General features: G+C 61.0%; 2 protein-coding genes across 2 annotated transcripts; both read left to right on the forward strand.

Moving 5' to 3' along the window:
- The first annotated feature begins 318 nt into the window (after window positions 1-318).
- On the forward strand, window positions 319-3927 carry CD79A (CD79a molecule). The gene is made up of 5 exons (XM_042968758.1): window positions 319-472; window positions 2014-2337; window positions 2585-2703; window positions 3276-3344; window positions 3473-3927. The coding sequence occupies exons 1-5, from the start codon at window positions 394-396 to the stop codon at window positions 3590-3592; spliced, it is 711 nt and encodes a 236-aa protein (XP_042824692.1). The 5' UTR covers window positions 319-393; the 3' UTR covers window positions 3593-3927.
- A 1158-nt stretch (window positions 3928-5085) lies between these two features.
- On the forward strand, window positions 5086-23426 carry ARHGEF1 (Rho guanine nucleotide exchange factor 1). The gene is given in 31 exon segments (XM_042968513.1): window positions 5086-5224; window positions 7884-8014; window positions 9541-9583; window positions 9666-9749; window positions 10208-10321; window positions 12529-12627; window positions 12830-12872; window positions 13070-13316; window positions 13693-13722; window positions 13999-14098; window positions 14243-14339; window positions 14416-14451; window positions 14585-14722; window positions 15410-15515; window positions 17006-17151; window positions 18590-18736; window positions 19084-19166; window positions 19387-19512; window positions 19602-19716; window positions 19812-19912; window positions 20107-20184; window positions 20443-20518; window positions 20599-20766; window positions 21274-21361; window positions 21495-21581; window positions 21870-21940; window positions 22029-22115; window positions 22397-22488; window positions 22491-22565; window positions 22668-22770; window positions 23073-23426. Coding segments are annotated over 29 exon segments (2775 nt in total). The 5' UTR covers window positions 5086-5224; window positions 7884-8000; the 3' UTR covers window positions 22752-22770; window positions 23073-23426.
- The last annotated feature ends 46 nt before the right edge of the window (window positions 23427-23472 follow it).

Raw genomic sequence — 23472 nt, forward strand, 5'->3', positions numbered from 1 at the left:
GACTGAACGGAGACCAGGCTCAGAACCACCACCCAGACAGGACAGACCGCCTGCACGCAGCAGGCACCTCAAACTCTGACTCCCTCAGGCTTCCTTCCCAGGGCTGGCCAGTGGCCGAGCCAGGCTGTGAACTGGTTTCTTTCCCCAGCCCAGCAGCCTCCCCTCGGGGGAATTGCGGCCACAGGTGCAGGGAGCGGTTTCTCTCCACTCGGGGCCTGAAGCACACTGGCAGGGGCTGCCCCTGGGCCCACAGCCGAAGGGCCCAGCAGTGGGGCCATTGGAGCCCATCTCCGGTGGGGCTGGGCAGGAAGTGGGGCGGGGCTTGGGGCCAGTGAGGTGGAATCTGGTACCCCAGGACTGCTGCAGCCCAGACCAACCAACCCGCTGGGAGAGATGCCTGGGGGTCCCGGAGTCCCCCAAGTGCCGTGTGCTACTATCTTTCTCCTCTTCCTAATCTCCGCTGTTGGTCTGGGTACGTGGCTAACAGGCTGGTGCTGGGGGGCCGGGGGAGGACTGGAGGCTGGAGAGAGGGCTTAGGCAGAGAGAAGGGCACTAGGAGTGGGGGGAGAGGAACCGGCAGGTGGGGGGGGGGCAGTGCTGGGAAGGCCCCTAAAGAAACTGCATCTGTCTGCTTGACTGTCCCAAGCAGGCCGCAGGTCCGAGGGGAGGCCGGAGGGGGCTCGGCGAAGTTGAAGGGCCGTCCACGGCCACATGGAAGGAGACAGGGGCGCGAGATGACTTCCCCACCCCCTCATCTCCCCTCACAGGTCAAAATAAGGAACTAAGGTCGCCCTTGACTGAGCTCCAGAGCTGGGGGCAGGAAGAGCACTTGGGGGTAGGGCTCAGCTTCACGGGGGAGAAACAGCTTTCTCCTTCTCTGCCTTGAGTCTCGGTCACCCCGATGGGCCGGAGCCCCTTTTCAATGCTGGGGGAGGGGTTCCTCGTTGACACTGTCCTCCCAGCTGTACTGCCCCCCCCCCCCAACCCCATCCCGGCAATGCCAGCTAGTGGGACTGTGACCACCCAGGTTACACTGGGAGCCGGGCTGGGGAATGTAGCCCATGACCCTGAGGTGGCTGCCTCTTTCCCCCCCTCTTCCCCCTCCTCTCTTCCTCACCTCCCACCTCCTCCCTTCAGAAGAGGGCTGTGGGCTGGCTTCCTTTTGACAACCACCGTGCTGAGTCCCTACCCTAATCCCCAGCCCAGCCATCAACTGAACTCGCTCCTGAACCTCTCAGGTTGACACATGAAAGTTACAGAGAATAACGGGTGGGCGTGAGGGTGCAGGGCAAGGCAGGCCCAAAGACTGGCAGGAAGAGGCCCGGGAGGCTCAGGCTTTAAAAACCCCAGCCACTCCCCCTGCCCTGATGATGCCAGGCAACAGATTTGCCCTCCCCGGGCCTCAGCTGTCCCACCTGTAAACTGGGATGAGAGAACCTACCTCTGAGGGTTTTGTGAAGATTACACAAGATAAAGTGGCAGGGGGGGGGGCAGGGCTGGGAGGGGGTGGAAGGAGGACCAGGAGGGCCTTCAGGAGGAGGTGACGCCCAAACTGATTCTGGAGGGAGCTGCCTGGGCAGGGGCACCTCTGCCACTAGGGAACCAAATATCCAAATGCCAGTGAATTCAGTGGGGCCAAAGCACAGAGCATGGGGAGGGGGGCAAGAGGGAGTGCTGGAGAAGTGAGGGGGACCCGCAGGGGTGTGTCCTCCCCTCCTCCCCCAGGGTGTCCTCATCCTCCACAGGTGTGCCCTCCCTCCGCTGCCCTAGGTACAGCCTCAGTCCCCCAGCAAGCGTATTCACTCTAACCCGCAGCCTTACTCCAATGACAACACCATGTGCCCTCTTCCCACCCCACCCCACCCCACCCCACCCCACCCCCGCCCTGCTGGAGTGTCCTCAAGCCCCACGACACACACACACACACACACACACACAGGCAGCTGCCCGCAGGGGCCGGGGCTGGGGCCTGTGTCCCCATCCACAGTCCCTGACTCCTCCGCCTCTCCACAGGCCCCGGCTGCCAGGCCCTGTGGGTGGATGGGGGCCCACCATCAGTGACCGTCAGCCTGGGGGACACCGTCCACCTCCAGTGTCTGCACAATGGCAGCAGGCCGGACAGCACCCTCAACATCACGTGGTGGCGTGTCCTCCAAGGCAATGCCACGTGGCCCGATATATTCTGGAGCCATGGTGAAGGCCCCAACGGCGAGCTGACCATCAGCACCGTGAACAAGAGCCACATGGGCATGTATAGGTGCCAGGTGGAGGAGAAAGTCCCCAACAGCAAAGTCCCCAACTTCCTGCAGTCCTGCGGCACCTACCTCCGCGTGCGCGGTGAGTGGCAGCCCTGGCTGGGCTCCGGGGGTCTCCCCTCCCCCCCACCCACCGCTGCCACCCTGCCTGGGAGGTGGCGGACGGAGCCAGTGCCCCCACCATGGGCATATCCTGGTCCGCACTGCCAGATCTCCTCATCTGTGGAGTGGGGGCTTCAGTGGTCTGGCGTTGTGGGGGGGGGGGGCTGGGAGGCCAGGGGTGTGGGGGCAGGGGGCAGCAGTGCTCTGAGCAACACCCCTCCTCACAGAGCCACTCTCCAGACCTTTCCTGGACATGGGAGAGGGCACCAAGAACAATATCATCACGGCCGAGGGCATCATCCTGCTGTTCTGTGCTGTGGTACCTGGGACACTGCTGCTGTTCAGGGTGAGCCCCCTGGGGATCAGGGCCCTCTGAGTCTGAGGTTACCTGCTAAAATGGGAGACTGACAGCACCCTCACAGTGCTGAGGGGGTAAATGAATTAGTACCATGACGGGAGTTTAAAGAGTGCGGGGGGCCAAGAGGGGTATCTTGCCTCAGTCTCCCCTCAGGGCTGTCCTCAACCTCCCTACCCCAGGACATTCTCAACCCCCCTCCCCCCACCACCTCCCCAGATGTACCTCCCTCTCCCCGCCCCCCCCCCAGTCATGGTGTCTCACTCTACCCCCACCCCCAACCGGGAGTGCAGTGGCCCTCCCTCCAGGGAAGATGGGGGCTGCGTGTTCCCCCAGGGGCCTCTGACCTGCACCAGCCCCTCTTGAGGCCACGGCGGCCACTGCCATTTACTGTGATTGCTGTTATTTGTGGAAGGACAGTGGAGACAGCTGGGACACCTGCCACTCCCCCGCTATGTGGTTTTGGCGTGCCCCTTACCCCCTCCTGGCACCCAGGAGGGTCTGAAAACATTCTCCCACAACCCCCCTCACTGAGGCTCCCAATTATCCACCCCCACCCCCAGAAACGATGGCAGAATTTGAAGTTCGGGGTGGACGTCCAGGATGACTATGAAGACGAAAACCTTTATGAGGTGAGTGGTGGGTGGGGACAAGTTAGGGGCAGGCGCCTGGGGGTTCTCGTGGGGTCCTCCCTAGGGTCATCGGGGGCAGGGGCTCGGCCATCAGGGCGCTGAGGCCCGCCACCATGTGTCCACCCCAGGGCCTGAACCTTGATGACTGCTCCATGTACGAGGACATCTCCCGGGGCCTCCAGGGCACCTACCAGGATGTGGGCAGCCTCCACATCGGAGATGGGGACGTCCAGCTGGAGAAGCCTTGACCCTGAAGGCTGCCCCAACCGGCTGTGCTGCCAGCCCCTGTGCCCCCTACCCCACCCCTTCCTGTTCTCTTTTCACAAAATCTTCCCTGGGAGTGTCCTGACTCAACTTCCCCCTTGGGGGTATCCACTCTTCTTCTCTCTCGACTGTCCTCATCCCCTCCCCACACCCCAATTCAGTTCTCCCGCTGCCCGCCCCAGCCTCCCCCTACACCCAGCGGGTAATGAGCCCTTAATCGCTGCCTCCAGGGGAGCTGATTGTAGAGCCTCGTTAGTGTCACCTCCCCCTCCCTGCTCTGTCATGGCCACTTAGTGATAATAAATCCTTCCCAACTGCAGACCTTGGCAGGAGTCATGGATCTCATGGGGATGCCCCCCTCCCCTGGTGGGACCCAGGAGTCCAGGCCTCTGGCCTCCTCCTTCCTCAGACCCAGGATCCTGGGCCCCCAGCCCCTACCCATTGTCCACACCTGGGACCAGGTAGCCAGCCTTGGCTGCCAGGTGAGAGAAACAGGAAGTGTCTGGGGGAGCATCTTGCCCAGGCTACATCCCAGAGCAGGGAAGAGACACAGGAAGGAGCCAGGTGACCATATCCATTTCTGCATATTTAAGTCTCACAAACACAGGGGCCTGTCTGGTGGGGCCGGTACCAGACTCGGACCCTGATCACAGCCAGGCCATACCTGTTCTCTGGCAGTGGAGTCCAAGCAGGGGGATTTGTAATCTGTGGCTCTGACTTGGGGATGGTAGGGAGCCCCGGGGGGGGGGGGTGCGAGTGACAGAAGCAGAGGGACACAGGGTTTCTGGGAGAGGAGAGACAGGCCAAGACACAGAGAGATAGTGATGGAGAGAGAGCAAGTGAAGAGAAAAACAAGGAATGGACAGGGAATCAGGGAGAGGCAGAGGTACTGGGACAGAGGGAAAGCAGGAAGAGAGAGAAAGGAAAGGTCCATGAAAAAATGGACACGGAGAGGCTGACCCCACCCCCACCCCCACCCCGAGACTCTAAGGAAAGCAACAGTGGGGGAAATGACTGAGGTGGCGATGCAGAGAGATACAGAGCCCCGGAGGTGGGAAGAGAAGGGCTCTGAGGGAGAAGTGACAGAGGGGAGGGACAACGAGGGGAAGCGGTGGGGGGGGGGGAGGGGGGCAGGAGGGAGCGGGAGGAAAAGACCCCAACGGAGAGAAAGTGGCAGAGAGGGGCACGTAAAGAAACACGCGCAGCGAGGCAAATAAAAGAGAGGAAGACCGAGAGACCCGGACGGAAAGCAAGGGAGGCGATGGCGGACACCCGGCAGGGGCGAGAAACGTGGGGCCGACGCCCTGCGGATGGACAGACGGACAAAGCCGGGAGGGGCCGGGCGGGGCCGGGGCGGGGTTGGGGCCCACGGGTCCCCTGCCGAGGGGGGGAAGGAGGGGCCGGGCGAGCGGCAAGAAGGGGAAGGAAGCGGAGGTGCCGGGCGGGCGCGGGGCGCGGGCAGGAAGCGGGGAGGGGCGGCGGGGCGGGGGCCTCCGGAAAAACGCCCCAACTTCCTGCCCCGCCAGAGTCAGGAAGCGGGAGCCGGGACACAGGGCCCGGGATCGCCGAGCCCGACCTCGGGCGCCCCGCCGGTCGCCTCCCCGCGCGGACACCAGGTACACCGTCCCTGGCCCCGCCCGGCCTCCCGCCCCTCGGCTGCCGGGGGAAGTGGGGAGGAGGAGGGAGGGGGCCGGGGCGCTGCCGTCAGTGGAGGGGCCTTCGCTGCGCCCCACAGAGCCAGCGGCCGCCCTTCCCCGGGCCTCAGTTTTCCCATCTGTCAAAGGGGCAAAGAGGAGAGAGAGCTCATGCCTGCCGAATGCCCAGTAAGTGGGGGTGAGGGGTGCGAGGCCGGGGTCAAGGCCTCCCAATTGTGTAGCCGAGGACGGATGACCACTCCCATTGTACTGCTGGGGAAACTGAGGCTCGGGGAGCGGAACCGACTCATCCCAGGGTACACACACCGTGAGACCGAGTGGAGTTGGGATTTGAACTTGCAGGTGTTTCAAGCACCTTCCTCCGACTCCACATGCTTTAGGGCCACTTAAAAAGAAAAACGTCCGTAACCACGCCGTAGGCCGCGGTGAAGCTGAAAGTTGCAGAGCGCCGTTTGAAAGCAGTTTTGGAAAGCTCTTTTTCTGGGCCATTGGTTATACCCTGAGACATGGGTTGTAGGGGACAGAGCTAGAGACCTTCCCCCCATTGTACAGGTGGGAAGACTGAGGCTCGGAAAGAGGTAATTACTTTTTCCAGGTTACACTGGAAACGTATCTGCGGGAAAGGTACGCTGGAACACAGGATTTTTGCATTACAGCCCCAGCAGAAAGCGTGCGGCCGGGGCGGGGGGTGGGGAGTGGGGGATGCGGGGAAAAATTAACGTACACCTTGGGAATTCAGCTGGTTCCGGAGTTAGGAAGGCAAGATAGGGTGGGGAGCCCAGTCCGGAGACTAAGGGCCACGGGTGACTCGGAGCTCTCGAATTGAGCCTTGGCCAGGGGGCTGGAACCACTTTCTAGTCGGCCTGGGGGCCGGGCAGGGTAGAGTGACAGGAGCAGTCGAGATACGGAAACGCCAGTCCTCCAAGGCAGGCCAGAGAGGCCCTGTCTGGCCAGCGTGGCGCAGTGAAGAGCTAGAGCGGCCGGCGGGAGGAGTAGAGTCGCCTGGGCAGTAGCCTGGCAGGAGCTGGGCTAGAGTGGCTGGCGGGAGGAGTGGAGCTGGAAGCAAAGGTAGATTTGGGGACAGCTAGAGCGACTCGGAGTTGGGGGTGGGGGACCGGCGCGCCGAGACTTCGGTTCTGGCGGCTGCGGTGGATACTCCAACGACCAGGAGCAGGTGAGGGACGCGGCCCCTGTCAGGCGTCAAACCCTGACTCCGCAGGTCCGCCCCAGCATCCCTGGCCGTGCAAACCGCCACGTCCCCTGTAGGATTTGGGGCCCGTATAGACCCGCCACGTCCCACATAGGATTTGGGGCTGTTATGGATCCGCCACGTTCCATATAAATTACAAGGCCCTACAGGCTCACCAGCTTTCTGCTAGCCCCCCATGGAAACTCGGCTTCTTAATAGAGGCAGGCTTCTTAATAGATCAGTCATTAGTACCTCCTAGAATCCTGGGCCCTGTAGATCCTAGGTCTTGGGACTACCACAGGCTCCTATAGAATCCTGGTTCCCTTTTTACCTTACATAGGTCCCAGGAACTGGCTATTTTACATATGGAATCATGATTCTGTGTGATCCCCAGATCCGTGTAGACCCACCATGTGTCAAATAGAATCTGGGGCCTTATACATTCCAAGGGCCCTTCATGGACTTAATTTGAATACTCTATTTTAGGTTCTTAAAGGCTCCCTCCCAGAGGTTCTTGGAGACCAGGGTCATCCATGCAATGTCTTATAGACCCCAAACCTTGCACAGAATCCAGGCGCCCATGTAGTCCCCGACCCGTGTCTGCTTTGCTTTAGGACCCTTATCTCTAAGAACCTTCTAAACCTTCCCCAGCCAGCACCACCCCCAGTCCCATGCACACAGCGTCCCCTCTGCTGGACCTTAGGCCTTGTCAGTTGCCTAGAGATCCATCTGATGGCTTCAACCTATAATTGCCCTTTGTGGCAGCCCCTCACCCTGTATCTCCTAAGCAGCCAACCCCTCACCTTCCCTGCCAGCATCCTCTCTGAGCCCTAAGTCCCTGTGAAGCAGCCTCAGCAGCAGCCTGCACTCCTGCCCAGGTCACAGTGCCCACATACCTCTGACTTCCCCAGACACCATAAAGAGACCCTATAGGTCTCAGCTTCGGTTCAGATTTTAGTTTCTTAAGGTTGGGGTGGGGTTTCCCCATGCTCTGAAGCAGCACATTCTGATAAATGCATAAACTCTGGAGCCAGACTACGTGGGTCTGAATCCTGGCGCTGTGCCTCAGTTTCCTCTTCTGTAAAAGGGGGATAGTTATAAAACTGAACTCCAGGGTTCATTTAGAGGATTCAATGAGTTAATACCTATAAAACAGTTACGTTGTACCCGGCACATACTCAGTGGCCCTTAAGCGCAGATCAGGTGTTAGCTATTATTTCGTATTAGCGTGATGAGGAATGAAGCAGGTCACGAGCATCTAGTGCATGATTCCGGGTCTGCCTGGCACTGAGCATTTGCTCACATAATGTGGGTCCTTTCCTTTGCCCTTTTGGAACCTCCCTGCCTCTGTTGAACCTTCCCTCGCCCCGCCCCTTCCCCCCCCAAGTGGGATGAGCACGGACGTTCCATGTGCGTGGTCATGTTTTCCAGCCCAGAAGTTGCAGCTGGTGGCCTGGTGAAGGTTTTCCATCTCGAACGGGAATACTAATCGCATGGGGTGCTTGTGGTTGTGAGCGTTGAGTTCGTATGTGAGAAGCACTGAGAGCGATGCCTAGCACACTGTAAGTGCTAGGTAAGTTTAGCTTTTGTCATAAATAAGCACTATTTTTTTTTTCTTTTTGCCTTGGTTTACAAATTTATTTAAGTGAAGTTTAAACGGTGCTCAAATCTTAAGTTAACCCAAACTTGAAGTTGGACAGATACACTCTATGGAAAAGAATAAAAACAACGCGTGCCCTGGGGAACCCACAGGACAGCACTTGAAGACTCCAGAAAGCGTCGCTGTCTGATGAGCCTAATCAAAATCATAGCCACCGTTTATTGAGTGCCAGGGAGGAGGCCTGTGGAGGAGGGAGAAGGCTGGGTCTGAGGCGACCGGGGTTATAAATAGCTTTGGGAGAGGCCCCCCCCCACAGCCCTGCTGGTCCACCCCACCCTGTTTCCACAGCTCCTTCCCGCCTGACACGGGCTCGAGTGGCATTAGTCAGCCTAATTAAGGACACAGAAGATGGCGGTGGGAAGGCACAGGGGGAAGTGGAGACTCTAAGGGAGACAAGATGGGAGAGACAGCAAGAGATGGGAGAGAGAGAGATGAGAGACAGCATCTGACACAGTGACTCGGAGAGGACTTGGAGAGGTGGCTGCAGAGCCAGACATGGGAAGACAGGCGGAGACACAGGGGACAGGCAGGGAGCAGCAGAAGCAGTGTTAGGGGGAGGTTCCTGACTCGGAAGGGAGGCAGAGATGGTGGGGAAGTGAGACGGGCCGGAAGGGAGGGAGGAAAGGGAGACAGGGAGAAGAGAGGCAAAGACCTGAGGCACATTCATGGGACAGACAGCCAGGGAGAGCTGGCTGGGGCAGGAGGGCCGACCAGACAGACTGATGCAGGGTGAGGGAGACCGACACCCCTTGGGGATGGACTGGCTGAGGACTGTCCCTTGTTTTTTGGGATTGGAAGCTGGGGAAGATACCGGGTCCCTGAGGGAAAGAAACTGCTGGGTTTGGGGAAGGAGGTTCAGTTTTGTTTTCTAATGTAGAGCGAGTTGGGGGTTGGGGGATCTGCCATTAGGTTTCCTGTCACAGGAAGTGGGGCTGGTGGGTTCAGAGGCAACATCCTGCCCCAAGCCTGTCAGATGGAGGAGAGCCCCCCACACCCCAGTTATCTCCCTTCTACCTCCCTTTCAACCTTCCCAACTCTGCTTGGCTCCAGGCCCTGCCTCCCTAGGACCCAGCCTGCAGCCCCTTCCTCCCTCAGACCCAGGAGTCCAGGCCCCCCGGCCCCTCCTCCATTAGGGACCCCAAATTACAGGCTCTCATGTCCACAGCTCTCTCATGGACCCAGGCTCCTGGGCCCCCATCTCTCCCCCCATTCCAAGGCTCCCTGTCCTTGGGCTCCCCGCCCTGGCTGGCCTCTGAAGGGCTCTTTGTCGCCACACAGAGGCCCCATTGAGCTGCGGAGGCCGGGATTGGGGGGGGGGGGGTGCTGTTTACTCACCTTCACACCTGGGCCAGGAATCTGTGAGTAACCGCCCTGTGCCTGTGCCGCTGCCTCCTGCCCCCCCTAACCGTGGCCCCTCCTCTTCCTCAGCCCTGTGGAGCCCATGGAGGCAGACGACATTGCCCGCGGGCTGGTGAGTGGAGAGAGCCTGGGGTGAGAGGACTGGGGGACTGAAGTGAGGAGCACTGTGAGCTGAAGCCATCCCTCTTCCACAGGCCCCGGGACCACCGCGGCCTGGCCTGGTGCCAGTCAGCATCATCGGGGCTGAAGACGAAGATTTTGAGAATGAGCTGGAGACGGTGAGGGGTGGAAAAGCTTCTGTCCCAGTCTCCCTAGGCCCCAGCCCTCAAGTCCCATCTTCAGGGTCCCCTCCCTCCTTAGGTCCATCGTTGGATGCTGCCCCCTGCCTCCTCTCGCCGCTCGCCCCTCTTTCTCTAATCTTCTGGGTACCACTTTGCCGTCCCCTACTACCCCATCCCTGATGCCCCATTAGAGCACAGACTTTCACCCTTTTTACTCTCACCCTGGTTTTTGTCACCGTCTTCCTTAATTGCGGCACAGACCCCTACTCTGTCTCCTAATGCCTGTCCTTGTCACCCACATGCATAACATTAGATCTCATCCCCTGTCCCCGACACCAGCGCTGGCCACCACCCTTACAACGTAGACACCACTGCCCGTGGTGGTGTGGGTGGGGGACGGGTCAAGCCCAAGGCTCCCCTTCTCCCCGCCGTCTCACCCCCATCCCCACCCTCAGAATGCAGAGGAGCAAAACAGCCAGTTCCAGAGTCTGGAGCAGGTGAAGCGGCGGCCTGCCCACCTCATGGCCTTCTTGCAGCACGTCGCCCTGCAGTTTGAGCCGGGACCCCTGGTGAGGGCAAGGCCGGGTGGGCAGAGGGAGGGGTGGGGCCGGGACAGGCCACAGCGCTCAGAGAGATGGACTAGTGAAGATGAGCTGGGAGGGTTTGGAAAACAGATCCAGAATACACAGCACAAGATCTAGAAACAGAGAGCCAGAGAACTAGCCGCGTGATCCCGACAGGATTGCAGGTGCCCCGTGTCCGTCTCCGTGAGCAGCAGGTGCAGGCGGGAGAGTACACCCAGCAGGGGCACCTGGAGGGCAGCAGGGAATCCTGAAGCTGGCAGAGACCGTGCCCCACCCCCGCCTTCCCAGCCCGTGGCAGTGACAGCGACCTTTCCCACTGACCCTGCAAGTGGATCCCCCTCTGTGGCCTCGGCAGGTGCCACCGGTCATTCAGGGCTGGTGCACGGGAGAAAGCCACTAGCCTTCCCAGGTCCAGGTGGCACAGGAGGTCCCGGTCCAGAAATAAGAAGCCACCACAAGCAGCCCACAAGGCAGAGAGAATGCAGTTGATGATCCACAGATATCAGACAGAAATTACCTGGGCGGTGGTGGATGCCCAGAGAGCCATGCCGTCCGGAAACATGCAGAGTCCAGAGAACCCAGTGGGTGATTTAGAAAGGAAGAGGCCACCGCTCGGGCTGGAGGGGGTTCCAGGCAAGGATCTCCTCCCAAGATGACCCAGGGCAACCCAGCACAGGCTGCAGTTAGGGGGTAGCCTAGAGCACTGGACTGCACTGGAAATGCATAGTAGGTCCCTCTGGAAACCAGAGATTGATAGAAATGCCAGGGCAGGATGCCTGGGGGATGCAGAAGGGAGGGCGCATTGACTGATCCTGTGGCTTCCGAGATCGGCAGGAATCGGGAAGGTGCCTTCTCTCCAGAAAAGTAGCTGCCCCTTGCCTGTGAATGGAGGCTCTAGCCCTCCGGGCGAGGGGGTCCCCCTACTGAACCTGAGGTTTCTAGAACCTGAGCTCTTGGAACTCAGCCCAGGGTGGTGCTGACTGCCATGGCCTTTTACAGATGTGGAAACTGAGGCCTGGCGAGGGCCGGGGGCTTGGCTGAGGTGACCCAGATGCCCCCCTTCCCCGCACCCCAGCATTTGGAATCTGTCCTCCTGCTGCTCCCTCACCTCATCAGCTGGGAAAGCGGCCAAGAAAGAGTTGCGGTCCCGTGGGCTGCTTCCTGTTGGCCTCTCCTGGAGTTTGGGGGTGTGCAGACGCAGATTTGTTGGAAATGGTTACAGCAGAGAAATAGATTCTTGCCCCTGCTGGGGCAAGTCCTTAGCGCAGAGACCATGTCCCTTACCGGACGAGAGACCCCAGGAGCCCGGTTGGAGTTTCCAGTGCCCTGCCAGCATCACCCAGCATGGGGCTGACACACAGCCAGCCTCAGGAAAAGAGCGGTAAATGAATGAGAGAGCCCACTTGTCCACCTGTTTATTTACTCAGCCCCCACTGTGCACTGGGCCTTGTCTGGGGCACAGACGAGTCAGAACCTCACACACACACACACACACACACACACACACACACACGCGCGCGCACACGCATCCTCAAGTCTCTCGTGGTATTGTGGCTTTTTTTTTTTAGAGCAAGAGCACCCACCAGCAGAGCAGGGGGAGGGGCAGAGTGAGAGGGAGAGAATCTCAAGCGTGCTCCACCCCCAGCTCACGGAGCCCAGCTCTGGGCTTAATCTCACGACTCTGAGGATCATGACCTGAGCTGAAATCAAGAGCCGGATGCTTAACTGACTAAGCCCCCCGGGCGCCCTGCTCACGGTGTTCCTAGGCAGTGGGGTGTAGTGGAATAGGCTGCCTGGATTCTGATCCCAACTTTGCCACTTACTAGCTGTGTGACCTCGAGCAAGCTTCTTCAGCTCAGTTTTCTTATCTGTAAAATGGGATAACGTTGACCAGGTTAACGTGGTTAAAGGGTTTAGAGCAGCATCTGGTACGCGCCCCTAGCTGTCTTAGTGTAGCAGGTGACGCCAGGAGACAGAATCGGAGAGAGCCATTTCACGGGACAGAAAATTAGCAAATGCTCTTGGTGGCCCCAGGGAGGCCAAGAGAGGCAAGGGCCTGGGTGGCCGGGTGGGGGGGGGGAGGGGATGATGGAAATCAGGGAGCACTAGCAGAAGGTTTGAGCCCCAGGCTTTTTGAGGGAGAATATGGTTTGGGGAGGGGGAAGAAGACGAGTGACAGTCTGTCTCCCCAGCTCTGCTGCCTGCACGCGGACATGCTGGGTTCACTGGGCCCTAAGGAGGCCAGAAAGGCCTTCCTCGACTTCTGCCACAGCTTCCTGGAAAAGACCGCGGTGAGAAACACCTTCGGGGGACCCCAGCCCCTCCCCGCCCCATTCCTTGGTCCTGGGGAGACTCTGGGCCACCCTGGTCCACCCTCCGCCGCTCCCTCCCCTCAGACAGTCATTCCCAGTGGGCTCCTGGGCTGCGGTCCCGTGACCCCACCACTGCCCAGTCCTCTCCTTCATTCTGTTCTCTGTTCTCTGTCCCGAGCAGGTTTTGCGGGTGCCAGTCCCTCCCACTGTCGCCTTTGAACTTGGTAAGGAGAGAAAAGGGGACTGTGGGTGGGGGAGAGGTTGCTAGCCGGGGGGCTGGGGTATCCGGGAGTCTCAGGGAGGGAGGCCACCCTTTCTGCTCACGGGGACAGTAGAGATTCCTCCTCCCCTTCCCCCTGGTCACTGCAGCCCAAGGGTGGGTGGAACTGGCCTCCAGCCCCCTGCCTGTGTCCCTACACAGACCGCACACGGCCCGACCTCCTCTCCGAGGACCTCCAGCGGCAGTTTGTGCAGGAGGTGGTGCAGAGCCAGCAGGCCACCGTCAGCCAGCTGCTGGAGGACTTCCGCTCCAAGCGGCTCATGGGCATGACGCCCTGGGAGCACGACCTGACCCAGCTGGAGGCCTGGGTGGGGCGGGACCGTGCCAGCTTTGAGGCCCGGGAGCGGCACCTGGCCGAGCGGCTGCTGACCCACCTGGAAGAGATGCAGTGAGTGGGGCCCGTGCCCTGTCCAGCCTGGTGGGGGGGGGGGGTGGTCCCTGCAACTTCACGGTTCGTTCCTTAACGTTTGGGCTCTGGGTCCCCTGGCCCTTGCATTTTAAAACGTCTGGTTGTCTGGTTTTGTGTCCTCTCTTCCCAGCTTTGGGGCACCCTCCCAGTTTCCAGGTCTTTCCACAGCCTTGCATGTGGGCCTGGCGCTTGGGTCCTGTCCTTGCAGCTCCCGGCTGCCCTTGGTGCCCTCGAAAGAGACACTCCTCCCTGCTGTGATCCTCCTTCCCCTCAGCCTTGGCACTCTCCCTCTCTGCCTCTTCTTTCTCTCCTGTCCCAGCAAGTTTATCACAAACTTCTTTCTTCTTTTTTACAGACACACCATCTCGACTGATGAGGAAAAGAGGTGATGGAAGCAGAGAGGACAGCAGGAGAGGCATTTAGCCCCCTGGGACCCAGGGAGGAGGACCAGGGGTCTGGGGGCCTGGGCATGGAACGGCATCCCTGGCCCTGTCCTCCGGAGCCCTCTCCCCCTTCCTCAGACACTCACTTGGAAGCTGTTGTGGGGTTGGGGTGGGGAGCGAACGTGGAGGGGAAGGCTTGGGGATAGCGGTGTCCCTGCGGCCATGGGCGTGTGCGCATCTGTGCACGTGTCGGGGCCCTCACCATCCCCTTCCCACAGTGCCGCTGTGGTCAACGCCATCAGCCTGTACATGCGCCACCTTGGGGTGCGGACCAAGAGCGGGGACAAGAAGTCAGGGAGGAATTTCTTCCGAAAAAAGGTGCTTCCCTGAGCGCCCAAACCTGGCCCTTTCTCCCCAGGGACTCCTGGGGAGCCCCGTGACTCTGGCCTCCTGGGGTCTGGCTCAGCTTTGTTGGGGTCTCAGAAATGCACAGCCCCCTCTCCACTCTCCTCCTTCCCTTAGATGATAGGGAATCGGCGGTCAGATGAGCCAACCAAGACGAAGAAAGGCCTGAGCATCTTCCTGGATGCTGCCCGCTGGAATCGGGGAGAGCCCCAGGGTGAGGTGGCTGGCCCCGGCCCTCCCTGACTTCCCCCACACCGCCCCCGCCTCATGGTCCCGTCTTTTCATTTCAGCCCCAGATTTCCGACACCTCAAAGTCGAGGCTGATGGTAATGGTCCTGAAGCTAGCTGGGGGCCTCGGGGAGGGGGTGGGGGGTGGGAGGATGGAGCTGGAGCACAGGCTGCTGTGTGGGTTAGAGTCACTGGGCTCTCATTTCCACTTTCTTCTGGATGTTTCCCCAGCTGAGAAGCCAGGCCTTACAGAAAGGAAGGGAGGCCTGGGGGTGCCCTCCCGGGACCGGAACACTGGAGCTGCCGGGCAGGACATCCCTGGAGTTTCTCTGCACCCTCTGTCTGGGGACAGCCCTGACCGGGAGCCAGGTGAGTTTCCTGGGTCTCTCAGAGAGACCGCCCCTCCCTGCTCCTGGTCACCGGTCTTGTTAAGAAAACCACCCCCTTCCCTCAGTTCACCCATTCCACAGCTTTCCTCTCAGGCTCCCACTGCTCTCCAGGTGATGCGTTTCCCACCTGTTTGGACTACGTTTCCCGTCAGCCCCCCACAGCGGCATTTCCCAGGACCCTCTCAGTACACTGTCAGTCACCCCACGGATCTGAGACAGCTGCTTGGCTGGGCCTGGGTTCAGATCCTGGCTCTGCGGCTTAGTTGTGTTGTATCTCGGGAGTCACTCCTCTGTCTGAGACTCAGGCTCCTCGTTTCTAAATGGGACCCCCCCCCCCCCACTTCCCGTAAGTCCTGGCTGAGGCTCGGGAGAGGGAATGGACGCGGAGGCATCATGCAGAGCACCCGGTCTCCCCTGCTTCAGTGTTTTCTTCACCGCCTCCGCCCCCCGCCGGCCCCAGCTGCCCACAGCCGTGTTCTTAGAGGCCTTTCCATTTCCACCTGTCCGTCCCCCGCTGAAGCACAGGGCAGCCTCTGGTGTCTGGCCGGCGTTGGGTAGTTTTAGCCCCCATCCCCCATTCCCCGGGGGTCACGGAGGCCCCCCCAGAGCATGGGTCTTGCCACAAGGGCCTGGCAGCCAGCCTCGCTCTCCCCCGCTGCCCGCACAGGTGTTGATGCCCCACCAGAGCTGGGGGACCCGCCCCCGCAGGGCCCGGCCAGCCTGGAGCCCGTGGTGCCCCCGGAGAACACGGAGGAGGGTGCTGAGACAGAGAGGTGCCCGGGGCCGGGTGCGGGGGGAGGGGTTGCTGGGAGCAGGACCAGGCTTACCAGGCTGGGGAGGCGTGTGCCGTGTGCCGGGTCGCGCTGCCATCTGCACCTGCTGTCCCCGAACCATCTCCACTCTGCCCTCCTCCTCCTTTTTTCCATTTTCCGCCTTCTCTTTCCTTCTCCGGCTTCCTCTTTTCTCATCTCCTCCTCCCACTTCCTCTTCTTGCGCTCCAAGCCCCTTCAGGTTTTCAACCCTTCCCTCCTCTTCTAAGCCACCGCCCAGCGCCTTGCTCCTGCCTCCCCGTGCCCTGTCCTCCATCCCCCACCCTGTGTGCTCCATGCCTGGGGGCCCTGTCCCCCTCACAGTTGGGGGGCAGGCTCTGCCCCCTGCCTGTCCTTGTGCCGCTGCTTTGGGGACCCTTGGGTGGGTGGGGGAGGTGAGTTGGGTTCCATTTGGGTCCACCTCTGACCCTGTGCCCCTCTCTCCCCAGAAAGTGGAAGAGGTGGGTGCCTGGGCCCTGGGTTGGGGGAGGGCTAGCCCCTCCCCCACTTCTCCCAGCCCCTCCCCTCTCCCCATGGGCCACCCCCTCCCCTTCACCCTGCAAGGGGTGGGTGGGGACATCACTCTCCCAGCAGAAGAGCTAAGTATTAAAATCCCCTTCCCCACCTCACTCCCAGCTCTGCCCCCACCATCCCCCTGCCTCAGGGAAGGGAGGGGTCAGTCCTGTGCTCCATACTGGGTTTCCCTCCCTACCCCTCCTGACCACCCCCACTGCCCCAGCACCCCGAAGTCCCACTGCTCCTTCTGACTCTCTCCTCTCTTCTGTTGCATGTTCAATCTCTGTCCTGGTCTCCCCTACCCCCGTCTCTGTCTGTCCCTGTCCTGGTCTGTCTGTCCCTGACCTGGTATTTCCCCACCTCTGTCCCTGTCCTGGCCTCTCCCCGTCTGTCCCTGTCTTGGTCTCTCCCCATCTCTGTCCCTGTCTTGGTCTCTCCCTGTCTCTGTACTGGCCTCTGGCTGACTCTGTCCTTGGCCTCGGGGTCCAGGCTATCGGGGCGTCTGGGGCGCTCGGAGAGCCTGCGGGTGAGTGACCGCCGCCGGCCTTCCCGGGGCAGCCTCGGGGCTAAGGGCCGGGGTGGGGGCCGCTCCCGGAGTGACGTGGACATGGACCCCAGCTCTGCCACGGCCGTGCTTGGCCCTGCCCGACGAGCCACGTAGGTCATTCCTCCCCCCATCCACTGAGGCAGCCTGGAGAGTCAGAAGGATGGTGGGGGCGGGGTTGTTGCCAGAGTGACAGAGACCTGGGTTTTGGATCCTAAGGTCACCAAGGTCACAGGAAAGGTGTGGGACTCTTCTTTCTAGAGATCTGGGGGCATATGGGCTACTTTGGAGGCATTGAATGCCAAGGCCACAGAGGGGGGTTGGACACTAGGAATGGAGGTCTTCTCCCTGGGATGCCCCAAGCCAGGGCCCTAACAAGGCCTCTGTCCCACAGCCCTGAGCCTGGAGATGAAGGGGACCCAGGTCGGTCTGGACTAGAGCTGGAACCAGAAGAGCCCCCTGGCTGGCGGGAGCTCGTCCCCCCAGGCACCCTGCACAGCCTGCCCAAGAGCCAGGTGAAGCGGCAGGAGGTTATCAGCGGTGAGTACCCCTCCCTGCACCCCCTGTGGCCAGCCACACAGCCCAGTTCTGCCGAAGAGACAGGTGCGGGGAGATGTCCCCCCGGGGGTCAATGACAACAGGCCGGACTGCAAGCTGGCCTGTTCCCATTGAGGGCCATTCATTATGTAAATTGTAGAACAGCCACTCGTGGAACAGGACTGTGGCTGTCAGCCCGTCGAACTGACGTCCGCAGAGAGTTTTTGGTAGTGCGGGACAGTGCAGGCAGGAGCTGGAAATGGTACAGAAAGTTGTATTTCTAGCGCAAATCCTTGCTTCCTTATTTGGGAAACACGGATAGTAATGGTCCTACCCCAAAAGACTGTCACGAAGCTGAGATGTTTCACGTGATGTTTAGCGTGGGTGTGGGGCTGGGTAAGAACGTTCCGATGTGACGGTTATTACTGTGATCTTAACCGTTTAGGGGCGAAATGGGCAAGTTTCAGAAGATAATATATCAGTGCTTGCTTCTGGGCAGAGAGATGATGGGAGTATCATTTCTGTCTCGATTCTTTTCTGTGATTTCAAATTGTGCGGAGGGGGGTTTGGCAAAAGTAGAAGACCTTTTTGGAAGCTCTGGTTTGGAAGTTCATTTACAAGTTACTTAGTAAGAAGGGTACTCGTTTGGAATTTTTAGGGCAGTTAGGTGAATCCTTTTTGTGTTACCCTCCTAGGGACGTGATCCAAACGTAAAGCAACGCCATCTGATAGCATTTTCCGGAATCATGAAAACACGCAACATCTGTGCTGTCCAGCATGGTTACCACCAGCCACATAATGGCTCTTAAGCCCTTGAAATGTGACCAGTACAACTGAGAAGTGAATTTTGTATTTCATCTCATTTTAATTAAATTTCGAAGGCCCGTATGTGGCTAGTGGCTACCGTAGCAGACAGCACAGCACTTTCTCTAGTCAGAAAAATACGAATAATGTGGAATTGTACATTCGGTCTCCAGGAACTCCTGGGGCCCCTGAAATCCAAGCATATGGTCCCTCTGGGGGCGGGGTCCCTGAATCCAAGGCTATCAGCGTGTGTTTGAGGGGTTGTTGTTGTTCCAGAAACCAAGGCTGAGAGACTCACTGGACCTTTAGACACGAAACACAGCTGCAGGCTTGCTGGTGGTGGTGTGACCGTATCATCCCAGTTTGCCTGGGAGTTTCCTGGCTTTGGCAATGAAAATCCCACGTGCCGGGAAATGCATCGGTGCCAGGCAAACTGGGAGCCGTGGCCACAGCCTGGCTGGCTGCTGCGGCCGAGGAAAAGCAGTGATGGGCTAAGGAACCCTCAGTGGCTATTTCAGGGGCAAATGACTATCCAGAGAGAGTCGTCCTCGTCCCCCTCTCCCAACCTGCCCTTGAGACTGCACCCCGTAGTTTGCACTCTCCCCAGCCATGCTGCCTGTTCTTTGCCCCCCACCAGAGCTGCTGGTGACCGAGGCGGCCCATGTGCGCATGCTCCGGGTGCTGCATGACCTCTTCTACCAGCCCATGGCGGAAGGAGGCTTCTTCCCCCTGGAGGAGCTACAGTACATCTTCCCCAGCCTGGACGAGCTCATCGAGGTGCATTGTGAGTGCAGGGCAGCGGCCCCACAGTGCGCCCCACCGTGGGCCCCCTCCTTCAAGGCCTTGGCGGCTAGACCTGGAGCCTAGCACGTCTCCCTGAGTCCCTACCCCGGCCAGCTTCTTTTCTAGCAGTGGGGACAGCCCCAGACCCCCAGAGCTCACATTCCATGGGGCACATCAATAAGTGTGGGGGTGGGGTGGGGGACAGCCCGTTGGCCCCAAGGATCAGGCAGACACCCTGCAGCCCAGCCACCACCGTCTCCTGACCGGCTCTGCATACAACCTTGCACCCTGACGGAGGTCCTCACAGGGCCCTGACAGAGCACCCCCTTTCCTCACCGTGCTCCACAGCCCAGTTCCTCGATCAACTGATGAAGCGGAGGCAGGATAGTGGCTACCTCATTGAGGAGATCGGAGATGTACTTCTGGCCCGGGTGAGGGTGCCCAGCCCCTGCCCCCCCTGGGAGCCCCTCCTCCCAGCCAGGGACCTGGAATCCAGGCCCGAGGAGGCCAGCTCTCAAGCCTCCCCTCCATCAAGACCCGGGGGTCTGGGCCCCTAGCCCTGTCCTCCTGTCTAGGCCGCTATTCCCACGTGAGGCCCTGCTCTCTCCAATCCTACCTGAGACACCCTCCCTGGCCTGAATCTCACTATAGTTTGATGGTGCCGAAGGCTCCTGGTTCCAGAAAATCTCCTCCCGCTTCTGCAGCCACCAGTCATTTGCCTTAGAGCAGCTCAAAGCCAAACAGCGCAAGGAGCCTCGGTTCTGCGCCTTTGTGCAGGTAAGGGGGAAGCCTGGACCCCGGGGCCCCGGAGGGGGCTGGTGTCCCAGTCCCCGAGGTGAGCCGCCTCCACGCTACTCTCCCCTCAGGAGGCCGAGAGCCGCCCGCGGTGCCGCCGCCTGCAGCTGAAGGACATGATCCCCACGGAGATGCAGCGCCTGACCAAGTACCCCCTGCTCCTGCAGAGCATCGGGCAGAACACAGGTACCGCGGGCCCCGCTCTCCCATCTCCCGCGTGGCTGTGGGACCTGAGCTTCCGGGGCTGGAGCTCACCGGGGCCGGTGTCTCCTCTGCCACAGAAGAGCTGGCCGAACGGGAGAAAGTGGAGCGGGCGGCTGAGTGCTGCCGGGAAATTCTGCACCACGTCAACCAAGCTGTGCGCGACATGGAGGACCTGCTGGTGAGCCCGCGTGTGGCCCTGGGCCCAGGGCACTGGGACGAATGTGTGCAGAGGTTGGCCCGGCCTTTGTCTCGTCCTCCCCGGGGCCACTTCTTGGGAGGTCGGGCCCAGCCCTTGGCTTGTCCCCCTCGGGGTCACTGTCGGTCAGCCCCAGCCCTTGGGTTGTCCCCGTGACTCTCCCTTCCCTGCCCCAGCGGCTCAAGGATTATCAGAAGCGCCTGGATTTGTCCCACCTGCGGCAGAGCAGCGACCCCATGCTGAACGAGTTCAAGGTGGCTCTGCCTGCCCTGGCCTCCCCTCCTCTCCTCTCCCTTGCCTTCCCCTGCCCTCAGCCAGCCCTGACCCTCTGGCCCCAGGGAGTCTCCCATAATGCACCCAGGGAGCGAGAGCCACCCCTGTGCCCTGCACCCCTCCTCATTCCCAGCGGGTTGCCCCTCCTGATGATCCCCGACTATGACCCTGGCCCTGTGAATCATCCCGACCCTCCCCTGCCCTCGCCTGCATCGACCATGACTCCTTCCTGCCTCCAGAACCTAGATATCACCAAGAGGAAGCTGGTCCACGAGGGCCCGCTGACGTGGCGGGTGACGAAGGACAAGGCTGTAGGTGGGTGCTGGCGCCGAGTGGGGCCCAGGGGCGGGGCACTCAGAGCGGGGAGGCCGCTGAGCTCCAGCCTTGCCCTGCAGAGGTCCACGTGCTCCTGCTGGACGACCTGCTGCTACTGCTCCAGCGCCAGGACGAGCGGCTGCTGCTCAAGTCGCACAGCCGGACACTGACGCCCACCCCCGACGGCAAGACCATGCTGCGGCCCGTGCTGCGGCTCACGTCCGCCATGACCCGCGAGGTGGCCACCGGTGAGGCCTGGCCCGGCGGCCCCGGGCACACCCGCCCGTGGAACGGGAGGTGACCCTCTAGAGAGCTGGGGAACGCACGTTCTAGCACTTGGGAGGCCGCTGCGGAGGTTGAGAAGGGGGCGGTGTGAGAGGCCCCCAGCTCGCCATGGCGGGGGGCCGGGCCGGGTTGTAGATCTTAGGGCTACACGTGCCCGCACAGGAGCAGCCAGCTCTGACCGGCGTTCGAAAAGACACCGTGGCTGCTTCTTGGGGATGGTGGGGGAGCAGCGGTGGGGGCGGGAGCCCAGTGAGGAGGGGTTTGCACGTGTGCTGCCGGGAAGCTGCACCAGGGGCTTGTGTGTGGAGCCAGACTGGGGACTGGCTGCCTGATGGATTAGGGGGAGTGAGAGGGAGGGACGGACTGAGCTGGGGCGTCTGAGGCCACCGCAGTCAGGGGCTTGCCCAGGCTCAGGGGAGGCACAAGGTGGGGTGACCCTGGCTCCGAAACCCCCCTCCCTCTTCCTGCAGATCACAAAGCCTTCTATGTCATTTTTACCTGGGACCAAGAGGCTCAGATCTACGAGCTGGTGGCCCAGACCGTGTCGGAACGGAAGAAGTGAGGGGGTCTGGGTTCTAAGCTTGGGTGGAAGAGGAGGTCCAGGCCCCGGGTCTCCAGGGGCAGGGCTGGCGGTGGGAGGCCCTGACACAGGGTCTGGGGGCTCTGACTGCCCCGGGGCCTGTCTCCCCAGCTGGTGTGCCCTCATCACGGAGACCGCTGGATCCTTGAAGGTCCCTGCCCCTGCCTCTCGCCCCAAACCCCGGCCCAGCCCAAGCAGGTGAGGGGCCTGGGAGGAAATTGGAGGGCTGAGGAGCCGGGGGAGACCTCTTTCTGTGCCCCAGAACCTGAGCTCTGGCCCTGTGTGTGTGTGTGTGTGTGTGTGCATGTGTGTGCACGTGCATGCACACCCACCACCCCGTCACAGCCCATCTGGCTCCTCTCCAGGTCCCTCTGTCTCCATCTTCCAGCCTCAATTTCTCTCTGTCTCTGAACCTCCTTGCCTCCTGCTGTTGTCTCCCTGCTGCCCCCCAGGGCTGTGGGGTCACCCAGTACTTCCTCCCCACAGCACCCGGGAACCCCTGCTCAGCAGCTCGGACAATGGCAACTGTGGTGGCCGAGAGATGCCCCCAGCTGACGGTGAGCCTTTTCGGGGGGTGCTGGAAGGGGGCAGGGTTGCCGAGGACACCCGGCCGGAACTGAGCACCCTCCCTGCTCCCCCACCCAGGCCGCATGGAGAGAATCTTCAGCACCCTCCTGCCCTACTGCAGACCTGGCCCTGAAGGCCAGCTGGCGGCCAAGGCCCTTGAGAAAGGTAGCCCTGTGCTGTCCTGTCCCGTCCTGCTGCCAGCCCGGCTTTCCAGCTCGCCTCCTGCCCGGGCCTGCATGCCAGGCCTGTACCGCCACCCTCAGGGGGCCGAGCCCCTCCTTCTGCAGCCTCTGTCCCTTCCTTGACCTTTCAATTCAACCTCTCCCAGGACGCCATCTTCCATGCCCTCCCACCCTGCCCCAGCTCCAGCCACAGGCTCACCTCTGCACCCCACCTCCCCTCTTTGCCAGTCCTGCCTCTGACTCTGTCCTCTTGTCCCTGGCCAGTGCTGTCCCTGAAGCAACTCCTGTTTCCCTCGGAGGAAGATAGTGGGGCGGGGCCTCCCCGTGAAGGGGATGGGGTCCCGGGGGCGGCCCCCCGAGCCTGACACAGACCCAGACCCAGGACATTCAGGAGAAGCTGCTCAGCCTGGAGGAGACCATTAAACAGCTGGAGGTGGTGGCCTGGGGGGAGGGTCAGAGTGGGGGGAGGATGGGGCTCGGTGGAGGGACCTCACTCATTGATGACCTCTCTGCCCCCGTCCCCCCGCCCAACCAGGAGGTGGAAGAGGAATTCTGTCGCCTACGACTCCTCTTGTCTCAGCTTGGGGAAAACCCTGTCCCCCAGCCTGGCTGTACCTGAGGCTCCCTGCCCCAGGCAGGTGAGTGGGGGAACCAGAGGCCCCAACACTGCCCAGAGGGGAGGGACCAGAGTGGGCATTTCAGGGCTCCCTTGTCCACAGCCCCGTCCATCTCTCTCCCTTGGTCTCGCTGTATCTCCCCGTGCCACCTCCTGGCCATCAGTTTCTGCTTCTCGGGCTCTTCTGTCCCCTCCCTGCCCATCCTCTCCCTTCCCTCCCTCCTCTTTGCCCCCCACCTCTGTCCTCCCAACTCCACACCCTCTCCCCCGCCATCTCCCCGCCTTTGCTGCTGTCTTCATCTCTCCGCTTCCCTTCTCCTCCAGCCCCCAGGCCTTCCGCAAGACTGAGGGCCACCCGCCCCCACCGCACAGCTGCCGCAGCATCTCCAACCCCAAGGGCCTGAGGAGAGGGAGCCAGGCGTGCCTGGGGGGCCCAGCTGGGATCACTGCCTCCCCCCAACCTCCCGTTGGCCTTGGCCTTCTCTCCCTCCTGCCTTCTGCTTGGGGGACTCAGGGCTTCATTCCAGGGCGGACCCACAGTGACCTCCCATTCCCCGGGCCAGCTCTGTATTGCCTGGGGTTGGGCCACCCCTCCATCCCCCCACCCCCAAGTGCCTTTGCTCTGTTTTTATACCCTGAATTGGAGGTTTATTTTTTAATATATATTACCTAAGGAGAGGTCTGTGTGTGTGAGGGTGGGGTGGGGGCTCTGGAGTGGCTTCTG

Source organism: Panthera tigris, chromosome E2 (genome assembly GCF_018350195.1).
Source record: "Panthera tigris isolate Pti1 chromosome E2, P.tigris_Pti1_mat1.1, whole genome shotgun sequence".
Classification (NCBI taxonomy): Eukaryota; Metazoa; Chordata; class Mammalia; order Carnivora; family Felidae; genus Panthera; species Panthera tigris.

What these genes read in the sequence shown, in the direction of transcription:
- CD79A (XM_042968758.1), top strand. Translation starts at nt 394, where the DNA reads ATGCCTGGGGGTCCCGGAGTCCCCCAAGTGCCGTGTGCTACTATCTTT. An exon ending in AATCTCCGCTGTTGGTCTGG is followed by an intron (nt 473 to 2,013) that starts GTACGTGGCTAA and finishes GCCTCTCCACAG; the next exon opens with GCCCCGGCTGCCAGGCCCTG. An exon ending in CACCTACCTCCGCGTGCGCG is followed by an intron (nt 2,338 to 2,584) that starts GTGAGTGGCAGC and finishes CCCTCCTCACAG; the next exon opens with AGCCACTCTCCAGACCTTTC.